Source organism: Leptinotarsa decemlineata, unplaced genomic scaffold, assembly GCF_025532065.1.
Source record: "Leptinotarsa decemlineata unplaced genomic scaffold, Ldec_3_MD MMD2_tig00004307_RagTag_RagTag, whole genome shotgun sequence".
Taxonomy (NCBI): Eukaryota; Metazoa; Arthropoda; class Insecta; order Coleoptera; family Chrysomelidae; genus Leptinotarsa; species Leptinotarsa decemlineata.
Window position 1 is genome coordinate 6,961,500 of NW_027412606.1, and position 15,397 is coordinate 6,976,896.

The 15,397-nt window shown below is 34.4% G+C and overlaps 1 protein-coding gene across 1 annotated transcript in view; it reads right to left on the bottom strand.

Annotated features, from left to right (window-relative positions):
* LOC111511811 (choline transporter-like protein 1) overlaps positions 1 to 15,397 on the bottom strand; it is a 105,164-nt gene that overhangs the window by 46,624 nt on the left and 43,143 nt on the right. Inside the window, exon 4 of the mRNA XM_074178882.1 lies at positions 5,047 to 5,186. Within this exon, the coding sequence (XP_074034983.1) occupies positions 5,047 to 5,186 (140 nt within the window). The remainder of the gene's footprint in view (positions 1 to 5,046; positions 5,187 to 15,397) is intronic.

Sequence of the window (15,397 nt, forward strand, 5' to 3'; positions counted from 1 at the left end):
ACAACAAGAAGGTGCCGCTCCACATTATATAGAAGTTGCAAGAGAACATGTAAATGCAATACTACCCACAAAATGGATTGGAAACAATGAATCAATTGCCTGGCCAGCTCGATACCCAGACCTTACTTCTTTTGATTTTTTTGTCTGAAGGTATATAAAGATAAAGATTTTTCAACACCTATTACAGATATCGGCCATCTCAAACACAAAATAAGAGATAATGATAATAATAAATACAAGAAAGAGAAAAAAAATTGTATTTGATGTGCAAATGGCTTTTGGTTCTGATCGCGAATTTGCATTCGCATCTGTTCCTCCACCAATGCCGAAAATGTATAAAAATACTATAAGGGCTTGAAGAAAAGAAATGAAGAAAGAAAAGAGAAGGTAATATATAGGTATAGAGATATATGAATAGCTAAAACCTTTTTCAGGATTCTCGCCGCGGACCTAGTTATTCTGAATGCTGAAGAGATGTTGGTTGAACATACTTTAAAAAACAGTTTTTGACATGTTAAAACAATTGTTTCCCATTTGTGGAGATAATTTATTGTGGAGGAGATATTATAGAAAAAAATATCGTTCAAATATTTCCTGTTTATGTACAGGAATGTGTTTAGCACTGTCTTTTAACGCAAATTCAGGTTATGTACACCTGTTCTATGAGACAAATGTTCATATATGTAGGGAAGTTTCCCATATTTGATTATTTCAAAGAATATGCATGTCGTATGAAAAGGTCTACGATTAAATATATTCAACAACTTCAAATCTGCTAATTTGTGTGAAATTCTGGACCTTTTTCTAATACCAAATATTAACCTGATGCAAAAGTTTTGAACTTTTTGCATGCGACACCTGTCGTTCTTGTCTAAACATAAATGATAAACAGCGTCATAGTGGTTGAAATGAGATAAAACTAATGAATCACATAGCATTTTCTTGACATCTACATCCAAATATATAGGGATATATGAGTTTCAATGATGAATGAGCAATTTTAAGTTTGTAGGTTACATGTTCATGAAATCTTAGTTTATGATCTAAAATCGACTTCAACTTTTTTGAATACGGTCTAAATTGTAACTCAGAGTCTCCCATTTCCAAGCTGTAAATTTTGCTGTAAAATGTGACGTGTCATATATACATTCTTGTAACAAAAATGATAATAAATTTGATTGATTGATTGATTTACTTCTTCTCTGATGCTATCACTTCCAAAGATAATAGCTACTGATTTGTTTGGATTGATTTCCAACATATGGTCAGTGGACATTTTTAGAATCGTATTTAAATCAAAATTTATATCGGTTACTGACTGGGTTGACCCATATCTGAAGATTTGAAAGATAAATATATTTGAGAGTTATCTGCATAAAGATGATATTTACAAGACTTAAAGTTCTTGATAAATGTGGCAGCATAGAGGGTATAGAAGAGTGGGCCTAAAATGTTGCCTTGGGGTATTTCTGTTTTAACTTCTCTCCAAGTAGAAGAAATATCATGAATCTGTACTTTTTGTAATCTATTATCTAGATAGGATGATATCAACATCACTGAACCCAAAGAAGAGGTCGTTAATTCGAACAGTGAATGTAGTTGGAATTCATTTTCTGTATTGGTTTCATTTCCTCCAGTACACATCAAATCATCATGCGAGAGTTGAAAAAGGTATAATAAATTATCTTTATAACAGAACAAAAACTATATGCAAATCAACTGAAAATTTCAATAAAGGAGTATCAATAATAAAATCTGTTCTGAAAGACAACACTTATCTAGATTCGTTCATAAATTCAACGATAAATGCAACAGAAAATAAAGGTCAATTAATTATGAACCAAATGACCCTACAAACAGCATCACAATTTTACCGACTCAACATCCACCGACACTTTTCACAACCAACATTATATTGTAACGAATCTGAAGCCGCCCCTGACCAGTACGCCGACCGAATCATGTAACAAACACATGACATCACCGCGAAAGGAATGTAGTCGGCAACCGCCGGTAAAAGTCTAGTTGAGTATCGAACCGACTACAGATTTCTAGAAGGACCGTTACATTATACAGCGTGACTCACGGTCGATGGTAGGTTAGACGCAAAGCATGATTTTTCTGAAAATTTCACCTCTCAAATTTCCTTACCTGTTCTATCAATCTAAAATATTTTCAGCATTGCGGCGTTGCCACTTCTGCCAAAAAGTCCTAGCAACTTTTTTTTTAATGGAACACCCCGTATATTAATACATTTTTGGAATCGCTCTGGTATTTTAATACTTTTTTGTTAATAATGTCATATACCTATCTCTATCTGTTTTCAAGATAAAAATAAATTGTGCTAAATATGGTCCAAAACATAGCCTTAATTGAAATTAAGTACATCAGTACTCTCAATTCATGAAAAGTTGATATTTTGATGATAGTTTGGACAAACTCGAAATATTCAAATAACACCAAGAAATCGACTCCATATCATACAGGGCGTGCTAAAATTACTATTATTTCCATTGTGCATAAAAGTACTCCAAAGTTCATTTTTTCAAATGAAACCCCCTGTATATTACTCGGTAAATTGAAAGATGGTGAAAAATGCTTCAAGATGATATATCATGTCCCTATACTTAAATCGTCAAGTTTTCTCAATAAAGTCTCTTCTTCTAGAAACATTATTTTTTTTTAGAATTTGGATTTAGGTATCAGTGGAATTATCAAGCTTATAGCAGATCGGTTACTTTTATAAGTAATTTACAAAGAGTTATCGACGGTGTTTCGAATCATCTTCCAAAATGAATGCAAATATCGATTATTCAGTGAACGATGAATGAATGAATTATTCAAACAATGAACGAGTGGAATTTTGTAAGGTTACAAAATAATTTTCTTAACTATCCAGACAATAACAGAATAGGATGATTCAAAATAACAAAATTGTAAACTTAATATCACATTTTCACAATAAATGCTGAAAATGTTGTCCATTACATTCTAAACACTTTAAAATGTTTTTTTGTACGCGACTTGTGGTTGCTTTTTCAATTTCCTGGGGATCCAGATCTTCAATACTCCGCACTATCAGCCGTCGCAATTTTTCTTTGGTAGGCACTGGAGTACTGCATACCCTTTCTTTTAAAACACCCCATAAAAAAAAGTCAAGTGGCGTGAGATCGGTGGCCAATCCCACGGCCCTAAACGCCTAAACCAACGATCGTCGAAGAGTTCGTCAAGTTTCCTGGAAACTTCCTGGGTGGAATGAGCTGGCGCTCCGTCCAGTTGAAACCACGAATTCCTACATTCCTCTAAAGGCAAATTTTCAAGAAAATAGGTTACAGTCGTCCTTAATATTTGGAGATATCTCTCTGCATTCAGTGTGTCTTCATAAATAAAAAAGCTAATTTTATTGTAGTTCAGAATACACAAAACATTCAGGTCAAATTTTTCTTGATAACCCAATTCTTTTGTAACATGAGGATTATGATCAGCCCAAAAATGTTTATTCCCTCGTAAATTTTGATTCGTCGCTCCAAATTATTTTTGACTAAAATTCCCGATCTTCCTGTGTATGAATCAAAAGGGATTCACAAAAATGCATTCTACGTTCGAAGTCTTCTACTTTTAGAGCTTGAACTTTGGTAAATTCATACGGATGCATTCCGGGATTTTTCAAAATTCTTTGTACTAAAGTATGTGATATACCTAAATCTTTTTCTGCACTGCGAATGGAAGCTTCTGGATATGCATAAAAATATGCCAAAACGTTAACAGTATTGTCCTCATTTGAAGTAACAGGCTTTGGTAATGTTGAAGGCGCTTTCCATAGATAAGGAAATTATTTTGTAATCATACAAACTTCCTCTCGTTCATTGGTATTAATTCATGAGGACTTCGTTTGAATAATCAATATTTGCATTCATTTTTGGCGATTTTTTGAAACACGGTCAATAGCCATTTATCAATTACTTATAAAAGTCACCAAACTGTCATAAGCTTGATATTTCCACGGCTACCTAGAAATCAAATTCTTTAAAAATTATTTGTTGTACAACTGTTATTGAAAATCTCATTGATAGAAACACTTTAATCAGAACACCTACCAAAAAATCATTTAGAAAAGTTCACACAAGCAGTTCGTGCTATTGGCAATATTAAATCCCTGTGAAGTTACTGACGATGACGAAGTAGTATTCAGTCCAACTGTAGAAAGTCCTTCATGACTAACCAATAATCCTCCTTAAAATAACGTGAGTTCGCGTATGTAGTTGTAACATATGCTTTGTAATCCAAAGATCGTGTGTTCGAATCCCATAATTTTTTTTATTATCAGCAGTAACGTTATACAAAAAAATTTGTATGATACATTTGTTAAAAGTGATTTTATTTTGCTTGTGAGTTTGCTCCACTTGCTGACGCTCGTTTTGCAATAATCCCCACTCACAAAATAAAATGCCACTTTCCATTTCCATTTAAAAAAATATAATTGCTAGGACTTTTTGATAGAAGTGGCAACGCCGCAATGCTGAAAATATTTTTAGATCGATTGAACAGGTAAGGAAATGTGAGAGGTGAAATTTTAAGAAAAATCATGCTTTGCGTTTTCCAGAAACGTCTAACCTACCATCGACCGTGAGTCAAGCTGTACAAGCACGCCTTCCCAACTCAAGAAGCAGTTCAGAAAGTGAATCGAGCGGATAAACAAGAAATTCAAATAGTGGAAATAAATTAAGAGTTAGTTGCTAAGTGTTGTAGATAAATTAGTTTGTGATTAGTGAAATATTGTTGGAAATAAATTTGTTTAAGACAGTTAATTATTTAATTTGTTACAATATCTTACATTCCAGGTATATCTGAAAACACAAGACGAATTGGAACGAATATTAAACGAAATTTTTAATATTTTCTTACATCTTTAAATTCTTTCTCATTTTCTGTAATTTTAGAATATCGGCAATGTTACCACATGATGAGAAAAACTGCCTATAAACCTATCCACTTGAAAAGTTACCATGTATTGAAATCAACTAAAGACTTTGTAGTAAAACTTACGGTTCATCGGTGGTGTCTTTTCCTGTGCAAGACCATTCATCGTATTTGTCATTTTTTCTGCCGCAAACGTTTCCACACTGGTCATAACCACTCAGACGGCCCAAGTCTCCTTTGACCATAGTATAAATTAAAAATGGCATCTGGAACAAATATCTTAATAAATTTATTTGCTTACGACTATAATATTCTCTCAATAGTTGACACTAATGAATTTCATATCAAATTTCTCAAATACATTTTTTCTTCAAATCTCAAAAATGGCTGATATTTCATGACTGAAATTCTTATACTGAAGTTGACGGTTTAGTGACGGGGGCTCGGCCGGTGACACTAAAAGCGACAGGTTTTACCGGCGCAAGGTCATTACCAATTTTGTTTGATCCAAGTTAGACTGAACAGTTCGTAAGCTAACACAGTGACTTTTTCTATGAAATTTGATTTAGTTATTCATAATAGAACAAAAAAAAGTTGCTGGGGCCAAATCTGGAGAATACGGTGGATGCGGAAGCAATCCGAAGCCCAATTTATGTAATTTTGGCCGTCGTTTTCATTGATTTGTGACAAGGTGGATCGTCTTGATGAAACATCAGATACTTTTTCATCAAATGGGCAGTTATTCCGCGATTTCGTTCTTCAAACACTCCAATAACGCTATACTATACTAATACCATTACCTGCCAGCCAACTGTTGAGTCTTTGCATGCTTTGGTGTCGGTTTACCACGTGCAGCCCACTCAGATGACGATCGTTTCAATTCTGGTGTGAAATGATGGAGCCACTTTTCATCCATTGTCACATATCGACGCATAAATTCGAGTTTTTCATGGTAGGACAGCTCCAAACACTGTTCAGAATCATGAATTCTTTATTGTTTTTGGTCGATTGTGACCTCGCGTAGCACCCACTTTGAACACAGCTTTCACATACCTAAATATTCATGCATGGAATGTCCAACACGTTCCTTTAATATCTTTAGGGCCTCAGCTATCTAGGTCAACTTCACTTTGGGGTCATCCAATATTACTTTGTGGACTTTTTTGATGTTTTCATCAGTAACAACCTCCTAAGACCGTCCACTGCGTGCATCGTCCTCGCTGCTCATTTCACCCCGTTTCAACTTAGCAAACCACTTCTCAACGGTTGATTTTTCTGGTCATAATAATGTTTATCAGGCCAAGCTTTGGCCTGATAAACCAGGACATAAACATGAGTGAAGCAACTTTCGTTGCTTCACTCAAAATATTCTATCCCACAAACTAATAGTCCGACAGCTGTGATATTTGTGTACGTGTCTTTTGAAGGTTAAGGTTGACTAAAAACAATATGGATTCAATACTATTAGCACCATCTGTGTGTTAGCCTACGAACCTATCAGCCCATCTAGTATCTTAAGATCACTTTGTGATTTCCATTGTGTGCAGAGTGGGCCAAATTGGACACTTTTAAAGGCCAACTCATGTTTTCAAACTAGATAGATGATAACTGATGGCTATGTCTGAAGGTCAAATTTTATAACAAACTTAATGGTGAAAACCGCATATAGACATCCTGAATAAATCAACTGAATTAGGACAATTTCCAAGTCTTCTAAAAATATCGTTAGTGACACCTACTTACAAAAAAGGAGATAAAATGTCCCTCATGAACTACAGACCTATTTCGCTTCTGAGCACTTTATCAAAGGTTCTATAGAAAAAGGTATATCAAAAAGAATATATAGCTTTCTGTGCAAATTTGATATACTGAACCAACATGGATTCAGAGAAGGTCATTCCACTGAAACGGCAACAATAGAGTTCATACAAATAATTATTTGTAATAATTAATATTGGACTTTTCTTCGACCTGTCACGTGCATTCGACACGCTAAACTTGGGATTCGTAGAAGCATATCACAATGGATCCGTTCATTTCTAGAAGGTCGTAGGCTAATAGTGAAAATTAGTAAACAAACTTCCAATGATTACTTAATAGACCCTGGTATTCCCCAAGGGAGCGTTCTCGACCCCTTAATTTTCTTATTGTTCATCAATGACCTTCCTGATTACATAAATGTCCTGACTGCATTCTATGATATAAAGGAATTCACGATGTGATGTCGGAGTCCTATTGATGATTTTTGTCAAGGTCAAAATATGCTTTATTGTCTGAAGATTAACATCTCATTGACAAAGCTTGGTTCAAATAATTCGAGAAACAATTTCACACATAGTAGCTATCGCTACTTGTCAAGTTATAATTATTCGAGTGATGTTCTCGAAAATTATACACTATAAAATAATAAAATAATATACATTGGAAGGTATTTGTTGAATAAAATGTCAGGTAGTTATTGAACATATGTACAAAGATCAAAAAAATAACAAAAACAATTAGTATTTACATAGAACAATACATCACTTGCACGAATATAGCCAATAAGAGTTTATTTGAAAAATTTTCAATATTTCTGTTTAAAATCTGTTTCTGTTTAAAATATGTTTTTCCGTTAATCAGCTGTCGCTCCCATGAACGACACCTCTAAGAAGTTGAGAAACTTGTGCGAGCTAAGGACTAACGAGATCTTACCTTTTAACGTGTGATTACATAAAACGAGTCAGCCACAAGTCGAATCAAAAAGTATATTGATAGTACTCTGATAAATTGATAGTATATTGATAGTGCTCTGATAAATAGGCTCTCCCATAAAAAAAAACTTCCCCAAAGTTTACGTTATTGCATGTAAATTTCAGATTTGATGGTAGATGATCGAACATTTTTAACCCATTATAAATGAAAGATTCTTTAATGAGGGAATATTTTGGAATGGACAACTTAAAGTCGCTTTTTTGTCGAGTGGCGTTTGTGTTAATTGAAAATAGATTTTGATGTTTTGCTGTGAGACATATAGTTTCAATAATAAAAATAGATATTACAGTGAGGATTTTCTTTTCCTTAAACAGTGGTCTGCAAGAATCTCGTGGTTTTGCTTTACACAAAAAACCTACAGCTCTTTTCTGTATAACTAAAATTGATTGCAGTACATGCACCCCAGAAAGGAATTTCATATCGTAGATGAGATTCTATGAGAGAGTGATATGATAACAGTTATCACCCGAAGAAGATTGTGTATACTAACAATCGAAACGTCGTGACATAACTTGGTTTGAAATCTTTTAATTTTTATTTTTCATTTTTTGTTAATAATTTATAATTTTTATTTTTCAGCTTTTATTAATATTTCAATTTTTATTTGTTTGGTTGTTGCTTGTATGTTATTTCTTTGCAATTTCAGTTTTTTGTTTAATAAAATTGTTATTTTCGGTTAAGCTTATTAATTTTTTTAATGTTTTTTCAGAGTTTTCAAATCAATTTATATTATATTAGATATTAGACAATGGAAGTCCGAACTGATGAAATACACCACGAAACATTGTCAACCACCTTCAAACAAAGAAACGATGATAGATATCGATATGCGGTTTTCACCATTGAGTTTGTCAAAAAATTTAACCCTCAGACATGCCCATCAGTTATCATCTATCTATACTAAAACCAATAATGATTGAGAGTAGAAGTAAGCCCAGTTGACAGCAAATCGGGGGCGTGATTATTAATTTTTGAGAGGGTTAAGAATGAAAGAAAAATTCTTAGTACAATTAGTTAAAATATTCATACACATTTTTCATTTATTTCATTAAAACTTTGCAATATCGTAATTTACCGTTGTAGTCATTAGGTGGGCCTTATGAAAACGGAGTAATAATCGTGGTAATTATAGTAGGTACCAAATAAATTAACAATATTAATAAAAAACACAATATATATATATATATATATATATATATATATATATATATATATATATATATATATATATAACTTTTTTTCCTATTGGGTTGCAGCAATTGATAAGTGAACTCTTTATAACTATTCTCAAGCTTTCGAGTAACTTAAACTCATCGTCAGGGGTACTAGAAAATACAAATTACAAATTTTTGATAATAGAATATAATACAAATGTAAATGTACAAATTTTCGTCTAATCTTCAACCTCAGATTCGTCACTGTTGCTACCGCTATCATCAAAGTGAATTATGATTGGTTCAATATTGTGTTCAATACGGTTGTCTACGTCCCACATTTTTTGCTCCTCTTTTAAAACATGCTGCATGCATTTCTTCCAGTCTTCTGTAGAAACAGTTCGAATAGCTTCTTGTAGGTGATGTTGCACGTCCACTAATTTAAATGTTCTGTTTTCTCGTGCCACAATCCTTTTATTTGCGCCCAGATTAATTCTATTGCGTTTAATTCGCAGTGGTATGGTGGTAACCTTAAAACTGTAATTCCACGACTTAACGTCATTTCATCCACTGCGAATTTTTTATATTTGTCTGTGTGTAATTTTGTTAGCTGAAGTAGTTCTGCCTTTAAACTATCTTTGTTATATTGGATGTTCTTATTAATTAACCATTCTTGAATTGCTGCTGTTTTCCATGATTGTTTCGGTAATGGTTCTAAATGTCGACTATGGTATGGGGCATTGTCCATGACGATGACAGACCCAGGTTCCACAAGTTGAATGATGCCTTCAAACCATTTTTCAAACACCTCCGCATTCATCTCTTCATGATAGTCGCCTGTTTTCTTAGATTTAAATATTAATTCACCATTTGGTAAAAATCCACTGTCGCTTCCTATATGCGTAACTATCAGACGACTACCTTTTCCAGATGGCTTGTCGTGCACTTGTTATATTACCATCCTGCCATACTTTTTTGACCGTATGTCCTTGGTTAACCCATGTCTCGTCCATGAGGTACAATTTTTTTTTGAGCTTCCGAAATTCGTCAATTTTTCTTAGATAGTTTCTTCTCTATGCTATTATTTCTTGACGTTCAATGAGAATGCTTTTCCTGTCAACTTTTCCGTACGTAAATTTCATTTCGTGTACAAGTTTCCTAAAAGTTTCTTTACCCATTTTTGGGACCAATTCATGATCGCTAAGTGCCTCCAGAACTGTTTGTAGTGTGGGCAGCTCATTTCTGAAAAAGAAACTGTGAATAGTTCTGCGTATACTGGTTTTGGCTTCTTCATCAACTGTGATTTTTTTTTCGTCCGCTACTAGTTTTTGGCGTTAGTACGTCCCCATGAATTTCTGCTTCTCTTAGTATTTTGTAAATCGATGATTTTGGTACACCGGTATAATCAGAGCACATATCAACTAATTTATCTTTTGTAATTGTGGAACTTAATGATGTAGAAATGCCCGGTTGGTTATTTGGAGGTACACACGTAGAATTACAGCACTTATGCACAAAGTCATCTTTTGGTGGCTGATGATCTCTTTCAAGACAGTGAAATACTCGCAGTACAATTTGTTTTTCTCTTACTGACCGAGACTCCGACCGTTTTACCTTTTTCGACGTGAAAGGCCCGACCATGTCTCCCATTTTTTGAGTAGTTTGAGAACGGTGTTGAAATATAATTATGTAACGCTTAAACACTTATTAGCACTATTATTTTCACCAATTGTTATCACAACACGTCGATTGCTGACTAACTTAACTGTAAAACGTACAATTCACGCTGTATAATTCACAAACCAATGATATGCTCATGGCTGCAAGTACATTAGTGAGGACTGCAACGATGAGATGGAAGTTACGGTAAAGTGACAAAGACAGAAATATCGTTGCGTACAGCGTTACCACTAGTTGTAATAAATATCTAACACTATACAGAAAATAATGAATTTTAACTGATCAGTAATCAGGAAATGTATAAGTATTACTCATTACAAGCTCATTACTGATTTTTGTCATAAATAATACCTTTTAATCGTACTAGTATTGTGTATTATCTATAATTTGCCACAACCTACAACTCTACTGCTTACTATATTTTGATTCTGCTATAAACTGGTAACGTAAAATTTAGATTTGACAAACGCGCTTTACTCTCAATCATTATTGGTTTTACTATAGTTTGAAAACAGGAGTTTCCATTTGAAAGTGTCCAATTTGGCCCAGTCTCTACTAGTTAATCATTCCTTGTTGAAAATTCACCTATGTCCAATGACTGTTGAACAAATTATTCAGTGAAAATATTTATATTGAAAGTAGTTTTTTTGAAAAAAAAACTTTGTCTTTTCACTCCTAGATAACTATATAAAAATAAGAGAAACTTCCTGAGAAAGCAGGAGAGTAATTAACATCTATAAACTTTTTACAAAGATACAACCGAAACATCAACTTTCAAAGATACGAACATTGAAGTACACGGAAATAACTTTATTAAACTGAACCGAGTAACAGATATCATTCACAGGAATGCGGCACAAAGCACTTAGTGAAGAGCATCAATCTAAAAAAATCACGCACATGAAAAACAAAAAACTCGTGGTGAACTTAGTTTCGAACACAAAAACATTCTGAAATTGAAAATTTGTTCAGGGATTTGCAACGTTTTTGGAAATTTATTCAATCTTGTTTGTGTGTGTGTCAGCATTTTTTTCAGTAACTAGCTGTCGTTCCTTTACAATTCCTAATATACAAGGTATGTTAAAAAAATAAGGTGAATGTTCAAATTCCGCGTGATACGTACATTCTACTAGCGATTTCTTTTAATTTTTATGTTGGTACACTCGTTCTGAACAAATGTTCACAGTTTCAGCTGTTTGGCATGTTTAGTTCATTGGTGAGAGGTAAGTGTTTCGCATGTTCGGAGATTTTCTACCATCAAAAAAAATTAATCAAAGAATTTGCATCAAATGTTGTGTATAAAATGGAATTAATTGCTCAGAAACACTTGAAATTGACAGTGGCATACGGTGATTGTACTCTGAGTCAGAAAAATGTTTAGAAGTGGTACAAGCTTTAGGCTATGATTGTGAACAATTAAAAAGGTGGTTAAAATGTCATGGGCGCCCGCAAAAAGAAAAAAAAGGGAGCTGATTGACAGGTTAGGTATCAGCATTTGTTTACTATCTAAAAACACATTAAAAAAATTAGTATTTACAGTTTTATTCTTATTAATAATGTCAATTTATTTGATGTAATTGAAAATATATTTCAGTTGACAAGAGTATTACTTATGGAACTAATTAATAAATCATTAATACATTTCTTTAATTTAATATTATTCACACTGTAGGTACCTGCGCATCTGTTGAAATAGTATTACCGTATTTTCAGAAAACAATTTCGATTTATATCTGTCCAGCAGTGGAAAGTAAAAAAGTTACGCTACTTCGAGTTCCTTCCGACACTCGAAAGTGCGTGAAATTGAGTGATTTTTTGCTGGTATCTTTTTGGCAACACTGTTTTTGACAGATCACGCTTGAATCGTGTCTTGTATCATTGTCAAACTTGTTCAGTTTGGTCTATAATTTAACCATGAATCGACTTACGAATGAACAACGCTTGCAAATTATTGAATTTTATTATCAAAATTCATGCTCGGTGAAGAAAGTGCATCGTGCACTTCTTCCAACTTATGGACAGTTTCGTCGGCCTACTGAATAAATTTCGAACCCAGTTTACATTATTGGACATTAAACCACCAACACGCATACGTAGAGTGAGGACCGAAGAAAATATTACGGCTGTATCCGCCATTGTTCGTGAATACCGTGAAATGTCGATTCGTCGCCGTTCGTAGCAATTGGGCCTCTGTGATTCCACTACGTGGAAAATTTTGCGAAAGGATTTGGGTGTAAAACCTTATAAGATACAGCTGGTGCAAGAATTGAAGCCACACGACCTCCCACAACGTTCAACATTTGGTGAATGGGCGCTGGCAAAGTTGGAGAAAGATCCACATTTTTATCGAAAAATTGTGTTCAGCGACGAGGCTTATTTCTGGTTGAATGGATACGTTAACATCACTCCGCATCTAGAGCGGAGGCCAGTCACAAGCATTGCAAGAACTATCGATGCATCACGAAAAAGTCACTGTTTGGTGTGGATTATGGGTAGGTGGCATCATCGGGCCTTACTTCAAAGACGACAATGGCCGGAACGTTACTGTGAATGGCGAGCGCTACCGTGTGACGATTGACGACTTTTTGTTGCCCAAAATGGAAGAATTGGACATGCCTGACATGTGGTTTCAACAAGACGGTGACATATGCCATACGGCACGCGAAACAATGACCCAATTAAGAGCCGCCTTCGATTAACAGTTTATCTCACGTTTGGGGTCCGTCAATTGGCCGCTTAGATCCTGTGATTTAAGGCCTTTGGATTATTTGTTGTGGGGTCATGTTAAGGCTCATGTCTACAGGGATGAACCAGCAACGACTGACGCTCTGAAAGCCAATAGTGAAGCATTTATCCGTGAAATACCGGTCGATATGTTAGAGATAGTGTGCCAAAATTGGACCTTGCGCATGGGCCATCTAAAGCGGAGCCGCGGACAACATTTGCATGAAATCATCTCCAAACATTAAATTATATTGATCGTTCTATCGATTCCAATAAAGGTTTCATCAATTTTTTCAAATGTTTTGTGTTGTTTTGAAAATCAAATCGTATACCTCTTAAAAAAGCACCCGTTATTACTTCTAGAATGTGTCTCTCACACTGTTTGGTTTATTCCCAGCAGGAAGTCTATTTTCGGTATACTGTTTATTGATACCGTGATGAAAATGTGGCTCCGCAAAAGTATTGTGTTGATTCCAAGGATTACATACGAGTATAACTTTGCGGAATGTGAATCGTAATATTATATGGATGAGAGATATTTATTTTCGTGATAGATAACATTAATGACACTTTGAACAGATGTTTATGAAATCAAGAGATTAAAACACCAGATTCGATTATTTCAACATCAGGGCGCCAAATTAGTAATATAAAAATTGAAGGTTTTTCAACACTCGGGTATTTTCAGCTAACGGTAAACAACTCGGAGAGAAAATGTGCAAGTTTTCTGAAGAAATATTTTCAGGATAGTTAATGCTGAACTGGAGGGCTCTCAGTTTTTTAACATAAAACTGTTTTGTAAAAGCTCTAAATTTATAAGAAAGGAGCAAATATGTTCGATCGGTCTCAAAATATTGCTAACGAAATAATAATTTTTTAAACAGAGAATTATTATGAAACTTAAATTTTAAGTATTCAGCCTAAAGTTGCCAGCTCTAAAATTTCTACAACAAAGCAGATTGTTTTATTGCATTATTTTCATTTCAGTTATTGCTAACTATACTTGACTAAGTTATTTAGTTTTCCATTATTCTCAAGAGTTTCCCAATTGGATTTTTCCAGTTGGTCTTCTAATGTATGGATCTTTTCTAATCCTCATAAAATTCAATATTCCCGAATATCTTTACCCAAGCAACCCGTATATTTAGGCCTATTTCCATGTAGATATTTTAAGCTACAAATAACTAGATTTTCAGTTCCTTTATTGTTCCTTGTGCCCCTTATCTTGGAACTTACCTGCTATTATGACCTTTCCCTACCTATGTTAATATCCAAACCTCTTTCTTTCCCTCCAATGACCAAGCTGAACCCCCTCTCTAACTACATAGGTGAAATATTGTACACATCTAACTTCTCCAATGTTCTTAAGTTCTTCCACATTCATACATATAGAAACGACACCAACTCGTACTACTCCGATAATGTAAATCATCTTATTTATCACGAAACATCGCTCAATAATGATATATAAAATCTTGTTCAGATTTCGCAGCAACACTGTCTGAACCTCAATCCTAATAAATCATCTTTGATAATTTTTGGAAACGCCAAAGATCGTGGAAGGGCCATAGATAATATTTATTTGCATATTGATGGGACATTCTATGGAACTGACTGACAAAATTAAATGCTTAAGACTTCATAGAGACTACAACCTCAGTGTAAGGCAACTCACAATTTTGTCGGATACCGCAAGGCATCTGAGCAATGCAAGATAAGCTCATATTATTATTATTATTATTTTACCCAAGGAGTAAGCTGGTCGATCCCTGTCTCTGTAGCTCCCACACATTCGGAAAGGCGCGCCAGCACTATTAATCAAGGACCACTCCCCACACCGTGGTGTGAGTGATCATTGGGTGCAAGAATCATGAGTCCTGAGCAAGCGCAGTGAGCCAAGAATGACAGCCTTCTGCATTTATCCGGTCAACATTATTATTATATTGGCTCAAGGCTACCGCAGAGGTGTGTGTACAACAGCTACAATATAAATACATTTAGATAAGTTCCAAAAACAAATAGATGTCCTTCAGGTAAGTCAAATGATTATTTAATTATTATGATCCTTGAGCTTTGAATCATGGAAGCAAAATGTTTACAATTATTAGAACAACACAACACACACGTTGTTAAGACTTTCAAAGTTACGGTGACGGTTGACGAAA